General features: G+C 36.9%; 3 protein-coding genes across 5 annotated transcripts; 1 reads left to right on the plus strand and 2 right to left on the minus strand.

Moving 5' to 3' along the window:
* Nucleotides 1-838: 838 nt before the first annotated feature.
* Nucleotides 839-12,412, minus strand: LOC113755591 (protein INVOLVED IN DE NOVO 2-like). Its single transcript, XM_027299564.1, has 14 exons — nt 12,003-12,412; nt 10,019-10,962; nt 9,759-9,940; nt 8,372-8,461; nt 7,972-8,259; nt 7,159-7,371; nt 6,265-6,488; nt 5,674-5,748; nt 5,477-5,535; nt 4,948-5,205; nt 3,400-3,608; nt 2,436-2,585; nt 2,084-2,293; nt 839-1,320 (listed from the first exon to the last, which is right to left on the minus strand). The coding sequence occupies exons 2-14, from the start codon at nt 10,935-10,937 to the stop codon at nt 1,072-1,074; spliced, it is 3,126 nt and encodes a 1,041-aa protein (XP_027155365.1). The 5' UTR covers nt 10,938-10,962; nt 12,003-12,412; the 3' UTR covers nt 839-1,071.
* Nucleotides 12,413-13,632: 1,220 nt separating this feature from the next.
* LOC113755602 (monodehydroascorbate reductase 4, peroxisomal-like) lies at nt 13,633-14,628 on the minus strand. Its single transcript, XM_027299573.1, has 2 exons — nt 14,611-14,628; nt 13,633-14,340 (listed from the first exon to the last, which is right to left on the minus strand). Exons 1-2 carry the CDS (start codon nt 14,626-14,628, stop codon nt 13,633-13,635), a joined length of 726 nt encoding a protein of 241 aa, XP_027155374.1.
* Nucleotides 14,629-19,052: 4,424 nt separating this feature from the next.
* Nucleotides 19,053-27,244, plus strand: LOC113760956 (AP3-complex subunit beta-A). 3 transcript variants are annotated; one of them, XM_027303721.1, is made up of 11 exons: nt 19,053-19,436; nt 19,581-19,657; nt 19,790-20,039; nt 20,358-21,017; nt 21,881-22,054; nt 22,217-22,343; nt 22,423-22,532; nt 22,908-23,108; nt 23,776-24,791; nt 25,906-26,169; nt 26,783-27,244. In XM_027303721.1, the coding sequence occupies exons 1-11, from the start codon at nt 19,221-19,223 to the stop codon at nt 27,138-27,140; spliced, it is 3,453 nt and encodes a 1,150-aa protein (XP_027159522.1). In that variant the 5' UTR covers nt 19,053-19,220; the 3' UTR covers nt 27,141-27,244. The 3 variants fall into 3 exon arrangements, with proteins under 3 accessions (XP_027159522.1, XP_027159523.1, XP_027159524.1); XM_027303722.1 differs by having other exon boundaries at nt 22,447-22,532; XM_027303723.1 differs by lacking the exon at nt 19,053-19,436 and having other exon boundaries at nt 19,639-19,657; nt 19,830-20,039.
* The last annotated feature ends 201 nt before the right edge of the window (nt 27,245-27,445 follow it).

Raw genomic sequence — 27,445 nt, forward strand, 5'->3', positions numbered from 1 at the left:
TACCGATAGCTTACGAAAAGCGTTCTCGTCCGAGTCACGAATCATGTTCATGACGGCCGATACGCGGCGTTATTGAAATTCCGTGTGTATGCCGAAAAGTGACGGATGAAGCCTCTAAAATTTTGGAATCGGGCAGCCCATTTACATGTTAGACTCCTTCCTCCAGGTCCAAAAGTGCTGACCCGATGATCTCAAATTGGGCAAGGAGTAACGGACCAACAGGAAGGAAGGTCTAGAGTCAAATGGGATTTGGGCCCCGTTTGATTTTGAGACCCATTTTTTACACCCCCAGTTAAGCAGGAGGGCATTTAGAGGATGGGCAGGAATCATCAGAATCAAACCGTTGTGATTTATATAGGCAATGGACTAAAAATGAATTTTTGTAGAAGTGTATGGCTTTGAATTTTGATTTACTGTTCGTGAACAAACTTAAAAAGAAATGTATTTTTGTTTGGTTAGTTGATGCTCACAATGTATCCAATACTTAGTAGTACATTGTTTGAAACAATTAAAACTGATAATTATTCCTCCCAAAAAACCAGAAGAATTTAGCATTAAAATCCTTCTCTTTTTTTGCCTCGAGGACATTAAGGCACTTTGATTGTGGTGGCTTTTACAGGTTTGGCTGACGCTTGGGTAAAGTTTCATCGGAGGTATGTTACGTTTTAAGTGGCTCAAGATAAATTGTTAATATGATGGCCAAAGTTTACTTGTATTCTAGAAGTTAAAGTTCACTTGCTCTATGGTGTATCCCCAGCAAGAAGTAAAATATATGCACCCACTCTCTACAAATTGCCAGGAATGACAAAAGAGTTTTAATGCTGAAACACCAATTTCATATAAACAGAGACATGCACTTCCATGACCAACAGATTGGTTCTGGTTCTACCTTATAAATTATACTAGTAATGGACATCCTTTTTTGTATGCTCAGACAGGCGTCAGCAGCAGTTCTGCACCTCTAAGAAAAGCGATTCGCAAAGTCCAAATGGATCAGCGGAAAATTACTTAAAAAGAAGACATTACTGGATCCTGTTCTCAGCTCCTACATAATCATGTAGTATTTGGTAATCATGTTGACACTCGCCTCCGCCGTTTCGCGGAGTTGAGAGTCTTCAACAGTTGAGCTAAGCATTGGATCACCTCTTTTAGACTAGCTTTTCTGCCCTCCTTGAAGTTCCAAAGCTCTGAAACTGCATACCGCCCGCTTGGATTGTACTCGTTCAGTTCTAACAATGCATTTGCGACTGCATTGTATACACCATCACCCCACTGGCTTCTCAGTTCTTTCAACTTGCTGTCTTGTTCATCAATCACTTCCTGCATCGCCAAGACATAAACTTGCAATGGCGCCTTCCACATTCACAGTAAGATAAAGGTAATGGAGACACTAGAAGAATCAAATATGTATTTGTTATTGCTCGTTAGCATGCGATCTCGCTCTCTCCCACATAAGAGTCAGTCACAGAAACAAATTTTTGGTTGCATTCCAATCCAAGAAGCAGTCTCATGACTTTTCCACCCTAATCAAAGTCTAGTATCCAAACTTGGGTAATAACTTGACCAGGAAAGAAGAACATTTAAATGAAGTACATAATATGTTCCTCAGCAGGGTCTAAAGAAATTAGAGGCAGAATTCATTTCTTGAACACAAAATGAGTCCACTAGAGCAATGCTTTTGACTATATCCTAACTCTCAACCCACTATGAACACAGACTATTACCCAAGCAATAATAATGGCCAAATCTCAAATAATTTAGACAGAAAAATAAAATAGTGTTAAAGCAAGTATAGTTTCATCCATACAACAATTTATTTGATTATTGCCTTCGCTCTCCCTCCATATGGACAGTCGCTTACCATTCAAGCAATAATATAGCATACCAATTTCAACTAATCCAAGACAGAAGAATAAGATTGTGTTAACATCAACTACAGCTTGATTGATATATGTCCAGTATGTACAGGCTTATCATCTAGCAGCAATAAAGGAGGCTAGATCAAAGTGGCGCTCATCAGCAAATTGGTGTGGGAGAGAAAGCAAGAAGGTCAGCAGGAGTTTGTGAAGAAAAGGAAACAGACCTGGCATTTTCCATTTTTGAGCATCTTCTTAAAAGGTTGCCAGTTTGGATCATTAACCCTTGCTTGCCACGCTGAGGTGAGTTCCAGTGACTTCACCTTCCATTCTGTCCCAGAGAATTTACGTAAGCAAGCAACTTTGAATGGATCAACATCTATTTCTCCCATCCTTTTAACCCCAATACTTTCTCCATCTAGAAGAGTAGGCAAGACCTGTATGACTAATGCCAGATGTGTTTCTGTCAAAACCTCAAATTACACAAGGAATCCAGAGAACTAAATTCAACTAAAGAACTTTATCAACTTTAATGTTGTCTAACTAAATCTTCTGATTAAAAAGACATCAAATTCTTACACTAATTAATTCCTTGCGAGCGTCCTGTAGCTCTTCATTACTTATGTGCTCCCTCACAATAAGTGCTTGGTTCAGAGCTTCCATGTCTTGAACTTCATCAATTTTTTCAGCCAATTTGCTGCTTAGTTCTTCAATTTCTTGATTTTTCAGCTGCAACAATCGAGCAAAAATACCAGTAATCGATGTACAATCATGTCTTATAAAAACTTAGCCACTAAGATGACAGGTTTCAAGTAAGAATTGGCTTTTATGCACGTAGGCATCACAATGTTAACCTACTCATGCAATAGCAGCAGAAGTTTTTCAAGCATTCAAGAAATGCTAACAATAATCAAATAATGAATGAAGTTTAAATATAAAGATTAGAATAAAGAACCCAAAATGTGTTAGCATTCCAAATGGACATACAAGTTTGAACATCATATCTAAGATAAAGTATATTAGAGCTCAAGAGTTCAGAAAGGGCTGTATCATGAAGGCTTCTGCCTCTTAAAAGGGCCAACTTAAATGTTGGTACAAGATAATGATGGAAAGAATGCTTACAACGTCACAGTAACAAACAACTTGTAGTGCATTTGTTACCCAAATAGGAATGTAATAAAACTGAGTGTCTACTCAAGCCTCAGATGACATCATTCTGTATATTTCAGATCATTTACAATCAATGATGATCAAAACCTGATTAGTTCTATTCCTCATTTCTTTATGCGTTAAGTTTCTTATACTGCCCGGGGACCCCAATCTCTCAAGGATAAGGCCAAAAAAGACAAGAAAGATATCTGGTAGAAGAATTGAACATGGAGACCATGCAACCGGTTTGTCTACCACATTTTAATAGTTAGTTTCTCACTTTCTTTGTTTCCTTTATGTGACACTATGCTACCTATTTGCCTGACCTCCATCCCCACACGAGATGCTCATTAGACACAAACTATGAACAGAATCTGAAACTGAACAGCTGTACCTTGTCCTTCTCCACAAGTAAATTTATGCGTTCAAGGTCATCTTGGCTCTGTTTTTTGTCCTGCTTTGCTAGAGTTGCTAGTTCTTCCTGCATGCTTGCCAATTCTTGCCTCAGACTTGTGTTTTGCATCCCAAAATTTCTCAGTTGCAAGTTCAAGCTGCACCTCATCTTTGCCATTTCTGATTCATTCAGATGCAACTTCCTCATCACTACAAAGTACATAAGAAACATTGTAGGGAGTGATGTTGCAAAGTACACCAACTAACATTGCAAGACGCCGTTTAGACATGTATACAGATCAAGTCAACTGTCACTTCTCTGTTTTTCATCAATGACAAAGGTGAGGATGTGGGGAACAGAACTAAGAAACACAAAATATGCTTTGCTAAGACGATCAACATGAGCTAGAACATGTTTCCAGTACTGTGCAGTCCCAAAAAGAATTAACTGCTGGCTATAAAAAAGGACATGATACTGAATGATTTTAGTGCGAAACTACATGAATCAAATTTACAAATAGCAAAGAAATCTCAGTAGTGAAGTTGAGTAACAATGTATCACATCAAAGACTAGTTGCCAAAATAAGAGGTTGGATAGAGAGTCAGGCAGCTTTTTGCATTTCTGAATACTTTTTAACTTTTTTTTTCTTTTTTTTGTCAAACTCCAAATACTAGTTTTACACATAGCAGAGTTTACACACAAGTTTGTACGACCAGCGAAACAACACAGGAAAATAGTTTCTTGATAGAAAGGATCCACACATTGCATTCATAGAAAAAGGAAAAATAGAGGTCTGCAGCAAAAAACAGTTGCTCCTCTGGATTCTATAAATTAAGCTGAGATGCTCAATAGTCTGATAGCAAGCTCCTCTAGCCTTCTGTATACCCTAATAGCAAAGACAATTCTGCACAAGTATCTTGTTCTAATCATTCAATAGCTTCCAGATGCATTTTACATGGGCCAGTGTAAATCTGATTTAATTCATTTCCTCCTAAACTCTTTTGCTGCATTTGCTCGACAAATTATGTATTTTATGAAAACAAAAATATCAATTAGCAAATCTTGACAGCTTTGTTTGAAATCCTGAACTACAACAACATATATTTCGGATACTTAGAATACGAGGGCAGTTCACAATATTATTTACCAACCTAAAGCAATTATCTAGTCCTGTAAGTGAATTAATAGTATGATATTAGTAAAAAATGGACGGACAATATCTAAAACGTCAACCGAGATAGCAATTTTTAGTTGTCAACTGAGAATGCGCATAATTAAGATACCAGTCAAAAAAGGTGGTACTAACTATAGGTCATGATACCAGTTACAAAAGGTGATACGAAGCGTAAAGCCATAAACACAAAGAAAAGGGCAGCCCTTGGCATTAGCAAGCATAAGACGAACCCAAAGACTCTTATAAACAATAGTAGATTCATCAATGTCTCGACAAACATTTCAAAAATCCCATTTAACATAAAAGAGAAAAAAGATATCTCGACAGCAGCCAGTATATTCACTGGAGAAAGGGTGGGGTAATTATTTAGTTACCTTGATCATAAGATTGCTGAAGTTTTTGTTTTTCGGCAACGACCCTGGAGAGAGCAGCAGAAGCCTCGTCATTCTGGCGCCGAATTTCAAGCAACATTTGGTTCTTGGCATCAACTTCTCGGGCCAGGCTCACTGCAAAACGTCGCGCGTTCTTGAGTTCTTCAACAATCATGGGATTACCAGTAACACTAGTACCATTGCCTTTCTCCATTTGATTTTCTCTCTCTTTTTTCTTTTTCGGCCAATTCCCCAGCGTCCCTTATGCTTTCTTCCCCTTCGCCACAAAATCCCAAGATGTGAAAACTCATCGATGTACGGGAGCCGAAATGAACTTTCAAGAAATTCATCACGGGCTCCCGTACTTCCTGAATCCTTCCCCGGATGACAGGGCGAGGGTTGGTATAAGCTACGTTGCATTATTATTTATTCATTTATTTAGTTAAGAAAACAATTACAAAATCTTTTCAAGCCAAGAAGGTTTTTTATTAGCATATAAGACTGTAGTTTTAACCGGGGAATTTTAAAATACTAGGAAACATGCACATGCTGTCAAAAAGACAAATCTGTACTGCAAAATTGACGTAGTACCTGTACGCAAATTTTTGCTAAGAGTCCATCAAAAGCGAAGTAGCGAACAGTCCGCAGTCGTTCGGAGGTCCAGTGACGTGGAAAATAACTCAAATTGCCACGTCATCAATGGTGGGCCCATACATTCACTCGTGTCACCTCCCACCACCTGTATTCATGGCGCAGTTTGGCAAATGTCGAACCTCTTTTAAGCCTCTAACAAAGTGGGTTCTCCTAACATTGCACATTGACTGACTTTAACTGAACACTTCGTCTTAAATCAGATTGTTCAACGATTTGAACCCGTCTCATCTGCTTCTTGTTTTCAACGCGTTGCATCTCGTTCCCAGTTTCTGGAATGTAATTCTCTTTTTAACTCTGCACATTTTGGATTCGTCGCAATTTACTTCAATGGCTGTCAATTTCAAGGTATTGATTCCCAGACATCTCGCAAGATCATTTGCAAAAAGTAGGACTTTCCCAGTCCCTTGTAATTTGCAACAAGAACCACATCCCAGCAACTATTTTGAATGTGGTCCTTGAATTGCTCTTCATAAATCATCTTGCACGATAAAACAAGAAGTAACAGATGATGAGCAGACTGCACGCAACCGTGCATGAAAGTTCAATTATTTGGTCATTAGAAGTTGGGGTTTTACATGGTCAAGAAGACTCTGAATGAATTAAGGCACAACAGTTTCCCAATTGTCAGACAAATCACAACTTTCAATCGGTCGGGTCTATCTCTGCATTTTTTCCATGTGCAGCTTCCATTTCTTCAGCAGAAACGCAACTCCTTCCTTCAAAGTAGCTTTCCTACCTTCAGCGTAGTTCCACAATTCCGAAGTAATGTACCTCCCACTTGCGTTGTACTCATTTATCTCGTTGAAAGCTGTTGTCACGGCTTTGTAAACTTCATGGCCGTACTTTTCTTTCAGGTCGTTCAGCTTTTCATCATCTTCATCTATTAATTCCTACACCAGTAATCAGCATTTAGAATATCGCAACCATTAGGAAGAAAAAGTGAAGCAAGTACATTAAATTTGTTTCATGAACGAAAAGTCGATTAAAAGAACAAGTGCATGTAATAAGCTTGAAGATGCATCAACAGTTATCCGAGCAGAAGTTATCAGCATCATATGCCTTTTCTTTTCCCTCTTTCAGAGACTGTACTAACAAATGACTGTTTCTTTAGATAAATCTACACTGTAAAAAAGGTTACTATTATCAAAACAATGTAGATATGATTCGGTTGAGAAAGGTGTACTAAGAGAAAATTCAGATCTTCAACAAGACCTTTGCACCATGCCTGAGGAATTCCATCATCTGGACTAAGCTAAAGAATATTTCCCAGTTTGCAGTGTCATTTTGATTTGGATCCGGTAAGGTCAAGGCACGTATAAGTAAAAGCTGAAAAATAGCAACTACAACTACCACCCTTCCACTGATGAAGCATCCCAACCGCATACAAATTCTCTGGTGGGATGTCTACCATGGATTTTTTTTTTTTTTTGGTAATAAAAAAGTTTGGGTGATTTTGGCTCTGGTTACCACCAGGACAATAGGAAGCTACACGGGTACAAAAGAAAATAAGAAAGCAAAAAAATAAGTACAAAAGAAATGCATATTTGATAAATTGCGTACCTCATGTTTCCCATTAACAAGTATGACTTTTGTAGGATGCCATTCAGGATCTTTAAGGTACTCATCCCACAATGAGCACAGTTCAGAAGCCCTTTCCTCGGCATCTGCTTCATGTTTATATTTTAGCTTCATGGCTTCATAAAATGGTTTATTGTCGAGTTCACCCATTCTCTTTATACCAATATGTGCTGAATTAGGATATTCTTTCAAGCCCTGAAACGCATCTAAATAATCAGACTGCAAAGCCTCGGATCTGATGAATAAACCAACCAAACTCTCTACAATAATGTAGAATCAAATTCCAGGCACTACCAACAGAAGTAGTCAAAATCATCAGCCTTAACATGTATACAGAGCTGAAATGATTAACATTCTACAGTCTATAACCACAGCCTCCCATCCACAGCAAAACGAAAGAAAAGAAATGCTACGGAAAATCCAAAAAAAAAAAAAGGGAGAAGACAAAAATTGCTGAGTTCACCTTTACTCTTATGACAGATAGAGAGAAGAATGTAAGAGCCAAAAGTTTATAATTTAAAAACTCACTAGTCACCAAGTGTCTTGCATCAGTTATATCAGACAGCAAAAATTACCAACCACCTTATTTCACATGCATAAAGACTAATTTCCTTTTTCTTTGTCTGTTTTTAGGGGGGAAAAACTATTTCACATCATTCTCAAGTTTCCATTATCTCTCTTGCTAACCTGAAAGAGATCCTGCTATTATAGATGCCCCCCCCCCCCCCCCCCCCGAATAATTTGAATCTAGAATAGTAATCAGAATAATAAGACATCAAAATGACAAAGAATTACATTAATCAATTCTTTTCGAGCATCCTGCAGCTCTTCATTGCTCTTCCGTTCCTTAACTATCAGCGTCTGATTCAACCTGTCAAAATCCTCAAGTTCTCCTTCCTTTTCTCTCAACAACTTGTTCAGCGAGTCAGCCTTTTGCAAGACTTCCAGATCACCTTCGTCTCCCATGTGCTTCATAACATTTATTGTACCTTTCAAACGTTCAATTTCTAGCTGCAATGCTTGTTTTGTATCCAGATCTTTTTCCAGTTGAATAATTCGATTGAGCAATTCTTCCTTTTGCTTCTGAAAAAACAAAAACACACTCATATGATCTCTTATTAATTGTTGAACATTTTAGAATAAATAAATTCTAATTAGCAAGAAAAGAGATACTTAAAATGATTTAAAAGTATACCCTCTGTTCTTCAGCCAATTTCAATACTTTGGCATCAACTTTCCTTTGCTCCTCAGATGCAGCATCAATTAAACTATTTTGGGCAGCATTCTGGAGAGAAGAAGATGAGCATTCTTCAATGATTTATCGTAGTAACTACTGAAAATCAGCACAAAAAGTTGTATATCTTGACTCCGATCAATCAGCGAATAATAAACTGCTTCCAACAAATTCCATTAATATGATAAAAAAGAATAGGGTTAAAAACAAAAAAGCCCCCTATGGTATGCCTAATACGCAGAAAAGCCCCCCGTGGTTTCAAAAAATACAAAACGACACCTCATGTTTTGAACTAAATTGTAAACTAACAGAATTCGTTAAACTTAACGGAATCCGGTAAATTTAACGGAAAACTTAACAGAATCCGGTAAATTTAACGGTAAACTTAACGGAATCCGGTAAGTTTAACGGCCGAGACCATCATTTTCGTTAAGTTTAACGAATTCTGTTAGTTTATAATTTAATTCAAAACATAAGGTGTCATTTTGTATGTTTTGAAACCACAGAGGGCTTTTCTGTGTATTAGGTATACCACATGGGGCTTTTTTGTTTTTATCCCAAAAGAATAAGGAAGACATCTTAACTGATGCTGTTCAAGACTCAACAGAACAAAAAGAAGGCAAATTGCAAAGGAGCGGGAAGGGAAGGAATGGGCATTGCAGTCCTTCGGTCGTTTTATTTGGGGGAGCAGCAAGGGCCAAAAGAAAGTCCAGCTTTTGTGCCATTCCTTAGTTCAACTATTTTCTATTTTCATTTGTTATTTCCTAAAACAGAGATTGAAGATGTTATAACAGTGTCTCAGATATAGAACATTAACTTATATTATTTTCTTATAATTTCACCAAGTTTGTCTCTAATCATTAAATGCGAATTCATGCCAGCATTACCATCTTAAGGCATATCAAGTAAAGGAATTGCCCACCATGACTGTCGCTGCTCTGCCACTAAATTCTGCTCCTATATAATCATCAACCCTCTTGACCATAAAGGCTATAAACTATTTCCCTCCATGAGCACAAAAAGTATCATGCAAATAAAGATAAAGGTTGGTGGAAGAGTCTGTCAAGTAGGAATGCAAACTAAGTTCATAGATACCAATTGCTGGGATATTTGAACTAAGTTCACTTCCTAGATACCAATTAGTGCTGTATATGAACTAGCATATTGTGTCATGGAATTATTCTAAGCCCGTATATTAACTCTTATCGCCTGTTATGATGGCACTACTCACATGAAGTGTAACCTGGTTTCGAATGTGACAAGGAAAGGAACTGATTGCATATTGAGGTCTTGAAACATGTTATGTAAAGGAAAAAGAGAAGAAGAGAACTAAAGCAATTATGTTCACCTCTTCTAGCTCTTCTAACAGCTTTTTCCTATCACTTTCATTTTGAGCTTCTCGTTGCTCCAGTTGTTTACCCCTGAGTTCAAGTTCCTTTTTCTGGTTTTCCAGTTGTGACTTCATCTTTTCATGGTCACTGAGAATCTTTTGGAAATGCTCCCGAGCAATAGATTGAAGCTTCTTTAATTCTAGAGAAAACAAAAAAGGATTTAACAATTTTAAAGCCTATAAAACTCTTCTCTGTCAAATAAGTGCAACTGTGATACCTTCATTGTAGGCTTGATGAAGCTTATTCTTTTCTTCAATTAAAATGCCTAGAGAACTCTCAGTCTCCTGGAACTTGTTTTCCATCTCTTTTACTTGCATGTTCTTCACCTCAATAACATTTGTCAGATTATTCACCAGTTTACTTGTCTTCCTAACTTCCTCTTCAATGATATCTGAGATGGTTCTAATGTCTCCAATCTTACGAAGGTTCTCTCCAATGATGCCATCAGACTTGTAGTCATCCACACGAGCAACCCAAGCATAAAGATCAGACTTTTGAGTATTATTAGCCATCCAATCTCTCTTTCCATGACGATCAGCCTCGTATGCTTTCTCAAATGACATGGCATTTTTAAATCCAAACCAATCTTTGGTAAATTCCACAAGAGCAGTGCCTGAATGGCCCTGGTAATTCCACAAAGGGCGCACTCTAGTAGGATTGAAACCCCTGCTTGTCAACTCATCCCTAAGATTGGAACCACTTTTACCCACATAGCGCCCATCCTTGAAGTCAGTAGCAAGATTAACAACAATGCCAATCCAGGGCCACACAAACATCTCATCACGATCATGATCTGCTAGGGGATCCACCTCGACTGTAGCCTGTGATGGACCAGCAGTGACTGACATATCCTTCTCCAAGTATTTTGCCAACGCAAGATGATTTGCTTTGTCTCGTGCACTTCGCTTCTTTGAAGTAGAACTCCCAACCCCACTCGCGTGTTGCAATATGTCCTTGTAAAGGAAATCTGCTTTTCTTTTCTTTGGGCAGTAAGGGCAAGTGAAAGCCCCATCAGATACCTTAACTTCCTTTTTTCCACTCTTTAATGCTTGATATGATTTGTCTTCATACTCTTCAATTTCAGATTCACTTATATCAGTATCTTCTCCTGAACTATGGTCTACCGAGCCTCCCATCACATTCAAAGATACAAAAATGAACCTGGTGCATGAAAATGTAGGACCTTTACTTGTCAGCCAAAAAGAATTATAAAACAGTTTACAAGCGCAGAAAGGAGAAGGGGGGGAAAAAAGGCTTAGCAGGCAGATTCATCTTATCAGCATGATGACAATCCAAACAAGAAAGATCACTGACAGACAAAGGCACAAATGACTTCTGAAACAAGAACTGACTATTTGCATGTACAAGAGACAATTTCATCATTAAAACCATAAATAAAAACATTTGAATATCATGCTTGACGGGGGATATGGAGTGTTTTTTATTTTCTTTTTTCTTCGGTGTTTTTTTTTTCCGGGGGCGGGGGCGGGGGCCGGGGTACTCTGAAGTTTACATGGGTTACAACAAAAGAAAAAATGATAAGGAAGAATAATAAGTATTATGTTGTAACTAATATAAACATCAACCAACAATCCGTCAATCAATCACATGGAAGATGAATGGCTAGATAGTGGATCTTTTATCAACAACGTTTGGCAGGGTAGGAGATTACAATTCAAAAGTTCTTTTACTGGATCACAATGAAATCCAAACAAAGAAATCTCTGCAATCTAAAATTTGTCCTAGAGAACTACAAAATCGAGTACTAAAAGGAAAAGACAGACTCTGTCTTACAAATATGCAATGTAGAGCCTAATGAGCACCCACAAGCCACTAGAAACTGTTCATTCGGTTATGGTAAGTACAAGAATCCAGAATAGTGAACAACAAAAACTAGCAGCATAGAAAATTTCAGCCACTTTTTAAGTTAAAGACATCAACTTTGAACGGACTAATTTTCTAAACATTCCCCAGTTTCAATAGCAACCAATTACATTGTATCCTAGTTGAACTGAACCTAAATCTTCAGTCGATTCAAACTTATTATACATTCATACAAAAAGGAATGCATGCAATTGATCAGACAACCACAGGAGCTAAAATTTAAACATATGTCCAAATGCACAAAACCCAGACGAAAACACATGTAAGATAATGCAAAACAAACATAATCCATACAAAAAATGGATGATTTGGATTACCTTACTAGCACTTGGGCTTCCTAAATTTTCTTGCCTTAATTTTGCACAGTGGACGAAAAGGGAGTTAGGGTTCCTGGATTGGGGGTTCAGAGTTCAGATGCAAAACAAATAGGAAGAGTTGAGCGGAGTGAGACCTGAAAAGAAACTTAAGGTGGCTTTGGGTTTGATGAGCAGGGACAGAAACCAAGAATGGTTAAAAAAGAGTGAAAATCTTGCGTTTTCAATGCGATTCATTCAATTAAACTCGCATTACTAGGGGCCAGACCAGGAGTAGTTATCTTGGGTTCATGAATTAGAAGACTTCAGCTGATCATCATCAGTGTAGTAGTTGGTGGAAGGGAACGACAATAACAAGAGAGGCAACGACGGTAAAAGGGGTAGTAAATGAAAAACGGATACAGGTAAAAGAGAGGTCGTATTCACGTGCCACAATACTCATCACTTTTATCGTTCTGATTTCAGTGCGTCAGTCTCGTACTGCCTACTTGCTTTTGCTTTTGCAGGTCTTGCTCTTGCTCCTTGCCCTATTAAATTCAACTCTTATTAACTCCAATTTTACCTAGTCAAAGTTAATTACACACATCCTTGTTAGTTTTGAAAGTCATGCTGCTGCCCTGAGCAATGTACAACTAGCTACTGATGGTGATGAGATTATTGTAAAATCTTGACGAAGAAGATAACAAAAAGAAACTCAAAACACGAAAACGCGTTTGGATTGCATTTTTCGTTATTTTTCATGGAAAATTACTGTAGCGATTTGATGTATGTGAGGAAGAAAGATAATAGAAAAATGTGATCACGGAAAACGACGTAATTTTTCAACGGAAAACGGCAATCCAAACAAGGCATTTAAATAAATTTGTTGATCTTATTTGATTGGTCACAATATAAAAGGGCAAGTGTCCTTATAATACCGTACCAATTCACCATTAAATGTATAAAAAAGAGATATTGAATGATGTGGCGAGAATTGATTGGATTACTGTCATGGATACGATATCCAAAAGGAACGGTGGAATTTCCTATAATAAGAACTAATAAGTTTTCAATCTTTTTCCATTTTTATTATTTCCAAGAAAATAACATAACATGTAGTGCTTCTTAAGGATAAATTGAACTGAATATATGAATTTTAAACTTCTGTTCGTGATGTTTGATTTCCTAGTTTCTAATTTTGACAATATTATTTGCTACAATTTTCAATCACATCTTTATCTCATTTACACATTAAATTGTTAGTATATTTTTTATAAAAATGCTCAAAAATAGAAATTCAAGTGGAGATGATGATGTTCAGAATATATGTATTGTATTAGCTTATCTTGGTGAACAAATGATAGTACCACATATTTATTTTTTCAAGGTAGGGAATGGAACGTATGTACACATAAAGTTGAGAATATGCAACGTACATAACATTCAGAAATTTGATATTCTAAAGCATATAAAGTGTACAGTCAATTTCAAAAACTCTCCTGTATCAAAGAAACTTTTTGTATTAAGTTGAGATGACAAATGCTTGCTTATCTGTAGGGGTGAGCATCGAATTCGAATTCGGTAATTCGGTAGGTTGAAATCGGTAATTTTCGGTAAATGGTGTTGAGATATTTCGACCTAATTCGTATTCGAATTACCAAATTTCGAATTCGAATTCAATTCGGATTGAATTCGGTAAACACAAATTGACCGAATTGTCCGAATTCCTGAAGCAATCGCAGCCTGTTTTGCTTCGTCGCCTCCTGCCATACCAGTATGCAAAGGTTGCTACTGATGCAGCCACAATCACACCCGCAGTTGCGTACCAAGCGTGTAATGGTTTCTCGATAACGAGATTAGAACTGCCAGCAACAAGAGGAGGTGATGATGATGATGGTTTCTGGCTTGCTGTCAAAGCAAATCCCAGTCCCTGCCTCTCAAGCTCACCCAGGTCTTCAATTGCCGGTTTAAGCCTCGTGGCCTTGGCTATAGCTTCGTACTGCTCTTTGGTTCCACCCTCCAGAAAAGAACCAACAAGATGACCCTTATTAATCCAATAAGCCCCAAAAGTCTTTCCCGAGAAATCCCCAAAATGAATTACTTCCCCTGCGTTGTCTCCATAAAACTGCCAAGACAATGTGAAGACGCGGGAGTAGAAGAATGGCAGGTAGTCGAATTCACCCGTCTTTTCTGGCTCCATGATAGCAGCAACAGCACGCCTTGCTGACTTCCTCGCAGAATCTACATGCTCAAGTCTGCGTGTTTCAGCAAACATTTTTACTGGAAAAGCGGCAACATCCCCAACTGCATAGACTGAAGTGTTGCTAGATTGCATCTTCCCATTCACCTTAATCCCACCTTTCTCGAATTCCGAAATTAATTCGAATTCGGTATATCCGAATTCAAAAACTATAAAACCGTTTTCGAACCTAATTCGATTTTAACTAGTACTATATTCCCGATTTACCGACCGAATTACCGAATTACCAAATTCGATTTACCAAATTGAAATCGATTTCGGTCGGTAAATCGGTATTTACCGTAATTGCTCACCCCTACTTATCTGTAGTCTCTTGATTGCTACAAATTTTTAACAAAAAAATCCTTAGACCTTGCCTTGATTTCTACTTACTTTCTCCTTCTGTTTCATGAATGTTTAGAATAAAGTGAGTTCAACCAAAACCATCAAATTTTGGAGGTTTATTTCTCCTACATTTTTCTTATGGAGTCTTTGAAGTTTCTTTCTCCTATATTTTTCTTGCTTCTTTTTCTCTTTTATGTAGATAATATACAACTTGGATTGCTCCTTGGAGTTGGCTCGGATGGTTTCGGGGTAGTCTAGTTAGGTCTCGCTGTCGTGTGTTCGAGTCACTTATCTACCGCGTGTGTATCCTTGAGGGGCGGAGTGCATAGGCGTAGGGAGATTAGTCTGACAAAGTTGGGATACTCCCTGTATTGAAAAAAAATAAACTTGGATTATACTTTAAACTGCTGTCGATTACAAAATAAGATCATATTGGAGTATCAGTGGGTGTCATTTTCTATGTGCACTTACAGTGTCTAGTCAGGCAAGAAATAATCATTAATTTTGTTTATTTAGTTTTATTGAACTTGTTAAATGCTCTAATTTTTTTTGTCCTAAATTTGTATACTAACAACCTTAAAATCTATGGGTATATAAGTAAATTCAGCCTATCTTACATCAATTATAAGCCCCAAAATCACATTAGAGAAAGTTAGTACTATTTTCAAAACTTCAGAACAAATGAGTGCAACTGTAAGAAACCTTAGAAGAGGTTTTTGCAATTATCCCTTGTATACTCATGAACGTATTCAATGCGCTCGCGGCCACCATCAATAATCATAATAAAAACTTATTCCAATGTTAAACTCAACAACCAAGAGGAAATGACAAATATTCGTACTCATAGTGAAGTAGCAAACAATTCCTAATAGATCAATCCATATACTTTTACTCCCACAACTCTAAAAAAAGTACGATGTACAAGAAATCATCACCTTTTTAAATCCATATCTTTACCCCAATAAAACTTTAAGTTGTGATGTGTATAAAATGTTTTACAATTATTATTTTATTTGATTCAAAGTAGACTCTCAATCTCGACTCTTGAGGAAACGTAAGAGGACTTGAATAAATGTCCCGCCATTAGGGTGTTCACGGTTTAGGAAAATCAAAATATTGAGTTGATGCGAAAAAATTGGGTCAGTCATTTTATGACGTGTATCCAAATCCACTAATGTGGTATTATGCATATCGGATCAATTGAATATTCAATTCTTATTTGATTTTTAAAATTTCTTTAAAAAAGTATAAATCATACAGACAAAGTGAATTTTAAATGTATCAGAGTTTCAAAAATACCATACAAGTGATATGTTGTACTTGCATATAAGTTTTTAATCATAAAATAAAAGAGTTTTTAGTCGAAAATATTTTTTTGTTGCTTTTTTTGATTCAAACAAATAAAGATTAAATATTTCATCTACAAATTTTTATCCACAAATTATATGACAATATGTTTAAAAATTTAACACCATATACAAAGAAAGCCTATTTTGTAAGATGGTGTAAAAATAAAAATAAGAAACAATATATAAAATTATTATAAAATAGTAGATTTAATATATTTAAAAATCTAAAAAAAATCATATGTGACCCTTGATTCTAAATTTGCTCCGCATTACTCCTTGATTCAGATGTGACCCAATCCGCATATATAATCCGCCAAATCGGATGTTTGCTAATTCGGATTGGATTCGGATCGAATCATCGGATTTTTCTGATCACCGAGTCAAGTAGGGGTGGCCGCCCCACCCCCAATTTCCCCCCGCCACACCCCCGCCTTGCCCCGCTTCCCCCACAGGGGCATCCGTGGGATTAAAAAAATTTTATTATATAATTTCATTATAATTAAATTTGAGCAAATAATCAAGTACTAAAATATCAATACATCACCAAATTATTATTCATTGTAACTTCACAGTTGAAACTTATAAAAATAATTAAACAAACGTTATATGAATATAATCTAATATGATAAAACAAATATAACTCAAATATTCAAGTTTTCACTTTTGATACAAATACAATCACCAAATATTTGTATAGTTTATAAACAAATATGTATTACCTATTTAAAGTACCGGCTCTTTATGGGTATTTTACTTTCAAACATTTAATTTAATACAAATATTTCTGCTCAAATACATATTTATATTTACTTTCAAATATTTAATTTTTGTTAAATACAAAAACTATCAATCTCTCTTCCGTAAAAATATTAATATAACACTTTTTCAATTTTAGTTACAAACATTGGGCCTGTTTGGAAGTCTAGTTTTTTACCAATTTTTTTAGCTACTAGTTTTTTAACAACTTTTGTTACAGGAACCCAAAAAAACTTATCAAAGTTTTTAACCTACACACTTCAAAATATCTAATACACAAAAAACTTCCTCTTTTCTTCTTCTTTCTCCCTCACCCCAATCCACCACACCATCATTGCCGGCCACCACCTCCGCCGCCGGCCATCGCCGCTGCCACCTATTCCGGTGTCGGCATTCCTCTTTTTTTTTTCCTTCCTTTCTCGCTCTCGCTCTCCCCCTCTTCATCTCCTTCCCTCCCATCTCCCCCTCTTCTCCCATTCCTCTCCCTGGCCACCCTCCCCACCAACGTTGAACAGTCACCGCCAACCCTCGGCCACCAACACTCGCTGTCCAACCCTCACCGCGTGCCACCCGCCGCTTCCTCCATTCTCTCTCCCTCGCAACCCACAGCATCCACGACTGCCGACGCAACCCGCGGCAGCCACCTACCGCCGACGCAACCCACAGCAACTAACTTTCGCCGACAATCCCGAACCCAATCTAATAACCCATTGCACAAAAAGGGAGATGAAGAAGAGGGGGAGAGGGAGATGGAGAAAATGGGGAGAGAAAAAGCAAAAAAAAAAAAAATGTGCACGTCATGGCTGCTGGTTCTCTGACTTCGAGAGGGAGAGGGGGAAGGGGAAGGGGGGTAGAGGGGGAGAGGGGAGTAGAAAGGGAGAAGAGGGAGAAGAGGGGAAGAGAAAAATAAAAAAAAATTTGAACAAGGCTGCTGGTTCGTTGGAGGCAGAGGTAATGGGGGAGGGAAGGGCCAGGGGGAAGGAAGAAGAAAAAGAAGAAGAAGAAGAGGAAAGAAAAGAAAAAGGAAAGAAAGAAAAAGAAAGAGAAAGAGAAAAAAAAATGGTAGGACCATGGTTGCTGGTTTGTCGGAGGCAAAGGTTAACGGGGGAGGGAAGGGGCAGGGGGAAGAAAGAAGAAAAAGAAGAAGAAGAGGAAAGAAAAAAAAAAGGAAAGAAAGAAAAAAAAAAGTTTTTCATCTTAAAATTTTTTTTCAAAAACTTCTACAGTGCATTACAGTAAAGTTTTAGACAAACTTCTAAAAAACTCAGGTTCCAAACGAGGCCATTTATGTATTTAACATAAATTAAATGATTCAAAATAAAATACCCATAAAGAGCCAATACTTTACTCATGTAATGGATGAAAGCTATAAAGAATTAATACTTTATAAGTCATTTTTTAAAAATATTTAATTTATATTAAATAGATAACCTACCGATTTCTTTTTTGCAAGAATATTACTGTAACACTTTTTGAATTTTACTAACAAACATTGATATATTTATCGTAAATTAAATGTTTGAAAGTAAAATATCTGTAAAAAGCCGGTACTTTAAATGAGTAATGTGTGTTTGCCTATAAAGAGCCGGTAACTATTTAAAGTACTGGTTCTTTAAGGGTATTTTATTTTCAAACATTTAATTTAATACAAATATTTACGCTCAAATACAGATTTGTATTTACTTTCAAATATTTAATTTTTGTTAAATACAAAATCTACCAATCTCTCTTCCATAAAAATATTAATATAACACTTTTTCAATTTTAGTTACAAACATTTATGTATTTAACATAAATTAAATGATTCAGAATAAAATGCATATAAAGAGTGAATACTTTACTCGTGTAATGGATGAAAGCCATAAAAAATTAATACTTTATGAGCCATTTAATTTTTTTTTTAAAAATATTTAATTTATATTAAATAAATAACCTATCGATTTCCTTTTTGCAAGAATATTACTATAACAATTTTTGAATTTTACTTACAAATATTGATATATTTATCATAAATTAAATATTTGAAAGTAAAATACTCGTAAAGAGCTGATACTTTAAATGAGTAATGCGTGTTTGCCCATAAATTATACTCCTTAAAATTTATTAATTGTTAATTGATTTATAGTACTTTGTCATTCATTGGATATGTAGCACAAAGGGCAAATCTGGTATAAAATTTTAATTTCACTCCCTAAAATAATATTTTAATCGTTTGGATTAAATTTACAAAGGATTAGTAACCTCAGGGGAGGTCAGTGTAATTTTTCAAACCACAGGGGAGGTCAGTGCAAATGTCAGAAACCTCAGGAGAGGTTTCTGCAATTATCCCTACTATAAACTATAAAGTACTATTTTTTAAAGTAACAAGGAAAAGGTTAAGCACGATACACTTTGCAATGCGGGAAAAGATAAAACAATTAACTCCCATCTTGCATCGCCAACCGGTAAACAGTCTCCAAACTCTCCGACGCAAAATTCCGGCCGGTAAAACGCTATCCAATCAAATTTGGCATATTATCACTTAGCTGAAACAATAGATAGGAATTAAAGAAGATGTTCACCCAATTCGGGGCCACGGCGGAGTCTTTGAGCAAAGCCTCAACGATGGTATTCCGGATCGGTACTGACGCTCATCTTTACGACGACCCCGATGACGTCAACATTGCGCCACTCCTCGACAGCAAATTCGATTCAGAGAAATGCGAAGCTCTCAAGCGATTGCTCGCTCTTATCGCCCAAGGCTTCGACGTCTCCAATTTCTTTCCTCAAGTAAATTACTACTTGCTTCCATTACTATTTCTTATAATTATGCTGAAATCTTCATAAATCCGTGCCTAAATTAAATATATTTCTCAGTACTGTGGGTACAAGCTTGTTATGTAAGCTTCTATAAGCGCTTTGATGAATTTGTAGGTGGTGAAAAACGTCGCCTCACAGTCAATCGAGGTGAAGAAGCTCGTATACTTGTACCTTCTGCACTATGCTGAAAAGTGCGTTATTTACTGCTAATTCCAGTCTCTTTATCGGAAAAAAGAAAAGTTAATTGCAGTTCGGCGACCTCCCCCCCCACCCCTCCCCTCTCAAATGATTTTTAATTTTTAATATCTGTTGATGCAATATAGGCGGCCGAATGAGGCATTGCTTTCAATAAACTATTTTCAGAAGGATCTGGGGGATACAAACCCATTGGTGAGGGCGTGGGCACTTCGGACTATGGCAGGTATTCGTTTACATGTGATTGCACCGCTTGTTCTGGTAGCAGTTAGTAAATGCGCGAGGGATCCATCGGTATATGTTAGAAAATGTGCTGCCAATGCACTTCCAAAGGTGCATGATTTACGTTTGGAGGAAAACACTGCTGCCATTGAAGAGGTTGGTGCAGCTTGAGATAATGTTGATGGATTCACTTCTCCCTTTTTGTGTTTGCATTTTTTGATTTCCAATTACTGCTATTGATCTATAAGTATTTATATAACTAATTAAATTTAGAAACTGTAGGAAATACAGTCATTTGTCTTCAGCACAAGCATATCTTTTTAGTGCTTGGTATGTTATTTCTACTACGTTTGCTGATATCTGTGTCTACTGAAGTTGTACTTTTACATGCCATAGAAAGTAAAAAAGGAGAATATGAAGTAGAATTCAGAATCTTATTGTCTTTTAATTGGATTATCATACTGTAATGTGCAGCTTGTTGGGTTTTTGCTTAATGATAATTCTCCCGGAGTTATTGGAGCTGCTGCAGCTGCATTTGCTTCTGTTTGTCCAACTAATTTATCTCTGATTGGAAGAAACTATAGAAGGTTATGTGAGACTCTTCCTGATGTCGAAGAATGGGGTCAAATTGTGTTGATTGGTATTCTTTTACGGTATGCAATTGCAAGGCATGGGCTAGTTAAAGAATCAATTATGTTATCTTCTCGTGATTTGGAGAATATTGCTTCTGAAAATGGTGCCTCTGACACCTATCAAAAAGGAAACGAGGATTCTAATGCCTACTTTGGACTTAAAGAAAGCAACGCTGACTTGACTAATGGGGTATGTAAATCTGAGGTAGTAGATATAGTCTCCAGGAGTTACCTTGAAGGGCCAGATAAATACTTATCCAAGCATAGATGTGCAGATGTGCTTTCGTCTGAGTTAGAGGGTTTGCATTTCACATCTGCAAAAGATAATGAGGACATTAAGATCCTGTTGCTGTGCACTTCACCTTTGCTGTGGAGTCATAATAGTGCTGTGGTACTTGCAGCTGCTGGAGTGCAATGGATAATGGCACCAAAAGAAGATATCCAGAAAATTGTGAAACCACTTTTATTTCTTATGAGATCCTCAAACTCGTCAAAATATGTGGTATGTAGTTTGTTATTTACTATATTTGTTTGATAGCCTGAAATTTTCTGATTGACTAGTTGCATATTTGTTTGGTTTTAAATCATAGGTTCTTTCCATATTCAATATTTGTGTCAAAGGTAAGCCTTTCTTTTAAAATAAGCTTATCACTGAGTTAATTGCCTAAATAGGAACATTGAGTGATAGGTACTGGATATTTACTAGAAAATTGAATTATAATTAGTTTATATACTAATTAGAGACATGCTGGACTAGAAACAGTGAAAATCTTCGACTGGAATGGCACTATGAGGCAGCTTTGTATGTGATTCGCCTCTCTTTTCTGTTGGTACTTTTATGTGCTACATGACTTGCTGACAATATTTGTTAGGTTCATTAGTTCCTGTCCTACATAAAAAAGGATAATAAAACCCAGCAAAAGTTTATAGAAAAACTGATTCATATTTCTTATGGCAGCACCACATCCATGTACCAAGGTATCTGATATGAAATTTGTATAGACAGTGATAGATGTAGCTATGAATTGAACTCAGTGGTTTTAAATACATGCATTAGGATGGAGATTGGTGAACCTTAACTGCCTTATGCTTTTGGGAGTAGTGTTGGAGCCAAGCATGTTTCCTTTGACCTGCAATTGCTGTTTATGTATATAGTTGGTCATGAGAATGTGGTGAATTTGATAGATTGTACATATTATACCAGAGAATTAGTAATTGCTAGAATAGGCTCTGCATGTTATTTGTGATCAGTATTTGTGGTTTTTGCTTGACCTCCTTTTTCAGTTTGCCGGGATTGATGCTGCCTCGGAACCTTATTGCTGATAAAATTTGCCCTGATTATGTCTTTCCCCTTTTCCGGAATAGGTTCTCTGCAACATCCAAGTATTTTCTAAAGCAATGCCTTCTGTCTTTGCTCCACATTTTGAAGACTTCTTCATTAGCCCGTCAGACTCATACCAAGTAAAGGCATTGAAACTTGAGATACTTTCCACAATTGCTTCGGACTCATCAATTTCTTCTATTTTTCAAGAGTTCCAGGTAATTGCTGCATAATTGTCCACCACAGCATCATTATTGTTTCAATTCGGATCTTTGTCCTTGGAAGCCAGTTTTTAAACTGCATGATAATACATGGTGGTCTTAGGTGTCTACGGGCACCATCATCTTGCAATTGATGCTTATCTTCTAGTGTATTGCTAGGACTATGTGAAAGATCCAGACAGGAAATTTGCTGCAGATACAGTAGCTGCAATTGGTTTATGTGCTCAACAATTTCCAAAGGTAGCAAATACATGTTTGGAAGGGTTATTGGCCCTTGCATCACATGGTAAACATCAAAGCATCTATTTGTTTGGAAATGAGGGGTGATTATTATTATTCTCCTGAAATAATGGCTTTCATCACAGAATCCACATATGGTGATAATGCAGCTACAGATGGAGAAGCTATAGTTTTAGTTCAGGCAATATATTCAATCAAAGCAATAATGGGAAAAGATCCTTCCAGTAACGAAAAGGTAATTATCTGGCAAATTTTGCTTCTGTGCTTGGTCTGAATTGTACTTGTTTTTGTCTATTGCTGCTCGCATATCCCATCTTTTGTTGACCAAATGATTAAATGTCAGCCCCTACTACATGAGTTTGTGCTTATTTGAAGGTACTCATATCACATAATACACACTTTTATTTAGTCTATGCATATAGATCTTATTATAGAACTTTCAACTCAGGATAGAATATGCAAAATTGGTATATTAGTCAGTTCCATGTGGTATGGAGAGGAATTTGTATGACAACTTTTAAGATGGAAAATTACTTAATTGGAGAAAATCCCAGTACTACAATATTTGTAAAGCTCACTTGTTTATTTTTCTCTTCTTATATGGATGAAGGTAATTGTCCATTTAATTCGAAGTTTGGAATCCATCCGGGTGCCTGCAGCACGTGGAATGATTATCTGGATGGTGGGTGAGTACAGTGACATTGGGAATGTAATCCCAAAGGTTTTACCTGTTGTACTTAAGTATCTAGCAAGATGCTTTACTGTGGAAGAAGTTGAAACAAAGCTTCAGATTCTTAATGCTTGTGGCAAGGTATTTAACTAAAAAAAATTTAATTCTTTATTTGCCTTTAATATTTTTGTTCATGCATGATGGTGGGCAAGAAATTATGCTGCTCTTCTGGTCTGTTAGCTGACATGCTTAGTTTTGCATCGACCAATTGAATTTGCTTCATGATTGCACCAGTAATTTAAATGGTTAGTATTATTTTCTAACTGGCTGAGATGAAATTCACCAATTTCTGAGTGGCTTGATGTACTGTTTTAGGACCATATAAATCTCTACTGCCCTATGATCATCAATACAAGACAAAATTGTGTGGATAGTTTTCAAAAGATTGAGGATTTAGTGAAGTAGTAGTACAGTCCAATGGCATTTGGTGCTTCCAGATTTAAATTTGATCAACTTGATAGATACTATGGTATTCCAAGAAAAGTATCTACCTTTCTTGTGGATGCAAAAATTGTTCTACAGCATCCCAGTAGTGGGAAGAGCCACTCTTTCTGGGTGGTGATATACTCCTATTTGGTTTTCTACCAACATAGGCATTTGTTATTGGTTTCACTGGTCTACCTTCTTATTTGCATGATGTCTTCTCCTTTTTTTTTTCCCGTCTATGTGCTTCATTTAATCTCAATGGAAGAGAAGAAATTTACGGTCTTGTTTCACTTCATCAACTCTTTGTTTTATTTCTTTACAGGTCCTATTGCATTCAAAAGAGGAAGAATTATGGGCATACAGAAAAGTTTTAAGTTACATGCTTGATCTTGCTAGATGTGACTTGAACTATGATATCCGTGACCGTGCTCGTTTTATAAAGGAACTTCTGTCGTGCTATATAGGTTCTTCTGATACTGAAGAAGGAAAAGCCCAACAAGAGAGCAGGGATGTTTCACGTGTCCTTGCAGGAAGAATATTTGGGGAACAAATTAAAGCACCATCATCTGAACAGTTTAGTGCTCGCTTCTATCTTCCTGGTTCGCTTTCACATGTGGTTCTTCATGCAGCTCCTGGCTACGAACCTCTTCCAAGACCTTGCAGTCTAAATTTTGAGGATCCTAGTATAAACTCTAATATTGTAGAGGGAGCAAAGAGACCAGGCGATGGTGCTACTCAAAGTGAGTCTTATACGGATGATCCGGATTCTGTATCTGGATCTTTGAATGAAGAAAGTACCTCAGATTATAGCTATGCAGATTCGATTGGTGGTTCAGATGGTCCTGGTGGCAGCAATGTTAGTAGTTCTCTTAGTGAAGTTGATGTCCATAAGGAACCACTGATACATCTATCTGAGGTTGGCTATCCCAATGCAAATCCAGATGGGGGCTCACATGTGGATAATCCGTATTCTGGCTCCAATAATCTTGGGGAACTAATATCTGCAAGATCGCTTGAATCATGGTTGGACGAGAACCCAAATTCAGGCCATAATTTGTCTGAACCAAGTTGTATTAGGAAATCATCAGCAAGAATCTCAATCGGGCATATTCATGACAGAGTTGAACCTAAAATATATGCACTGCTGGATCCTGCAAATGGAAATGGCTTGAGTGTGGATTATGCATTCTCATCTGAGCCGTCAAGTCTTTCTCCCTTGCTTGTATGTTTACAAGTTTCCTTCAAGAACTGTTCTACAGAGCCGATGTTAAATATACAATTGGTAGAAGATGACAAAAGCCAAGATTCATCAGATCATGCATCAGCAATGACTGAGAGGTGATATTAAGCTCCAGTTCTCCTTGGCTTGCGCACTTCAGTTATCTATTGTTTGGTCAGACAACCTTATCCTAAATTGCATTTCTCTTCTCAAAATTTGGGAATGAATGTAGATCAATTTATACAACTGGTGTCATGTTTTCCAGTTGAAATGGTAATAGGTCAGTTGTTGAATATGTTCAGACCTTTGGTCCATGACTTTGACTTGTTTTGAGCAGTAAATATTCTGGTTTATTATAATTTTTATTTTGATTTTGTGCTTGTAGATGAAGAACTACTTGAATCTGACTTCTTCTTCCTCTTTTTTTTTTGTTATTTAATTTTTGATTGGTATTTGAATAGATTGAACTAGTTAGTCATGCCTTTTAAACATATTTTATGGGGGCTGAAGGCTTGCAAGGAAGTTGATTGGTGGAAAGTGTGTTGGTCTTCTTGCACGATTAGTTGTTTTCTTTTGTTGCTTTGTTGGATTGAGGATTGGGAGCCAAGGTTCTGGGAGAATTCTTCTCCTAAAAGGTGGGGAACCTGAGTTGTATGAGTGAACATAAATGGAATATAGCACTAGCCAGATTGCTTGGACATACTGCCAGGCAGGAAAGAAATATGAAATTTAACTGTTAAACCAATAATGTCAGCATTAGTTGGAGCTTTGTTTTATTTGTAAAAAGATCCAACGAAGAGTTACAAAAGAAAGACATAATTGATTATAGTCTTCATACATTAGGTTACCTTTAGGTTCTGCCATTTATTGATAGTTTGTTTGTTTGTTTACACTACATACTGGTGTTTTTTCTATTTTAGGAGTGATGTTTTACAGTTGTATGAGAAGAGATAAATCTTTTTGAAACCTTTTTAGGTTCATAATTCTGATTCTGCCTTCAGAAATAAAAAATGTAAAGACTCACAGAGAAACAAGTATGGGAATTCTTAAAAGGTTACATGTCATTTTTGTTCATCTTGTGGCCAAAATGTATCTAATAAGCAAGCTTGCTTGAGAATTCATGAATTTCTGCTTTCCTATTATTTGATGCGTGTAGAACATCTATCAATTCACCATCATCCTAATGTTTCCATTGGTAATTAGTTTCTTTGTTTGTGTCAATTTGGCCCACAGTTCCTCTCATGGTGATGTGCCAAGTCTGGTTCCTATGGAAGAAATTGCTAACTTGGGTCCTAGTGAGACTATCAAAATAATGCTTCAAGTTCGTTTCCGCCATCATCTTTTACCTCTAAAGCTGGTATTATGGTGTAATGGCAAGACTTATCCAGTTAAGTTGCGACCTGACATTGGATATTTCGTAAGACCTCTTCCAATGGATATTGGAGTGTTTTCTGCCAAGGAAGCTCAGCTGCCTGGGATGTTCGAGTACACAAGGAGGTGAGTTGTTAACATCTAGTAAGAATTTCTCTGTAGTTATTTGTATAGCTTAACATTCGGCTCCTCTTTCTTTTCTTTGCTTTCATCATGCATAATTTACTTGAAGAAACTTTGATAGCCAAGTTCTAGAAATTACAATTTCTCTGTCTGCCTAGTTTTGGATTGATGCAAAATTTGTGGAGTGAGCAACTTGTGGACCAAATGCTACATGGTATTGGATATCTAAATAGCAAATGGTTGTAATTTAGTCCCGTAATGCATTGAGCAAGTTCACATGTGTGCAAGTGTAGGAGCACATCCATGGTGCAGATGTGAGAAACCTCCCACTCCCCCCAACTGGCAGCGCTCAAAAATTTCTTTGTTGTAAAAAAAAAGGGCAAAAAAAAAAGAAGAAAAAACTTGCTTTTAGCATAGGCAAGGAGGGAAGAAAAATGAGGGACACAAGCTTGGCAGAGATTTAAAGCATTTTTTTTTTTTTGGAGAGAGCGGTCCATGCATTCTCTTCTTGTCATTATTTTCCTCAAACATGTGTGTATTTCTTGCAATGATGATTTGCTAAGTTTATCTTTATCATGGAATTAGACATTTGAGTATTTTGTACAATTTACAATAGGTGTATCTTCACGGACCATATTGGAGAGCTGAAGAAGGGTGATAAACCAGGGACAAATGATCAATTTCTTGTCATCTGCGAGTGTTTGGCAGTAAAGGTGCTGAGTAATGCAAACTTTTTCCTTGTGTCTGTTGACATGCCTGTTTCTGCCAATCTTGATGATGCATCTGGTTTACGTCTAAGATTTAGTGGTGAGCTTTTGAGTAATTCAGTTCCCTGCTTAGTTACGCTTGTCCTGGAGGGCACGTGTTTTGAACCACTGAATATTTCAGTGAAAGTCAACTGTGAAGAAACTGTATTTGGTTTGAATTTGTTAAATAGAATTGTGAACCTCTTGGCTGAGCCTGCTCGAGAATAAAAAATGTATTATTTGAATCCATGAGAAGTGAGCCATATGATTTCGTATCATGGTGCTCAATCTCACCTTGGTCTATTCAGTGGAAAGTTTTTTGCATGAATATTTGATAGGATTGGATGAACCAGAATTTATTGCTGTCAAATTACACAAGTCCTCCATGAAATATCTTTGCACTAAACAAAGGAGAGGTGAAAGCATATAATGCGTTCTTACATGATAATGCCTGCCAATGACGTTTCTTCGGCTGTTGCTTTATGTTGCTAACCAGCCTTCCACTTTTCATCATATCTAAACTTGGGACTTGG

Source organism: Coffea eugenioides, chromosome 2 (assembly GCF_003713205.1).
Source record: "Coffea eugenioides isolate CCC68of chromosome 2, Ceug_1.0, whole genome shotgun sequence".
In the NCBI taxonomy this organism is placed as follows: Eukaryota; Viridiplantae; Streptophyta; class Magnoliopsida; order Gentianales; family Rubiaceae; genus Coffea; species Coffea eugenioides.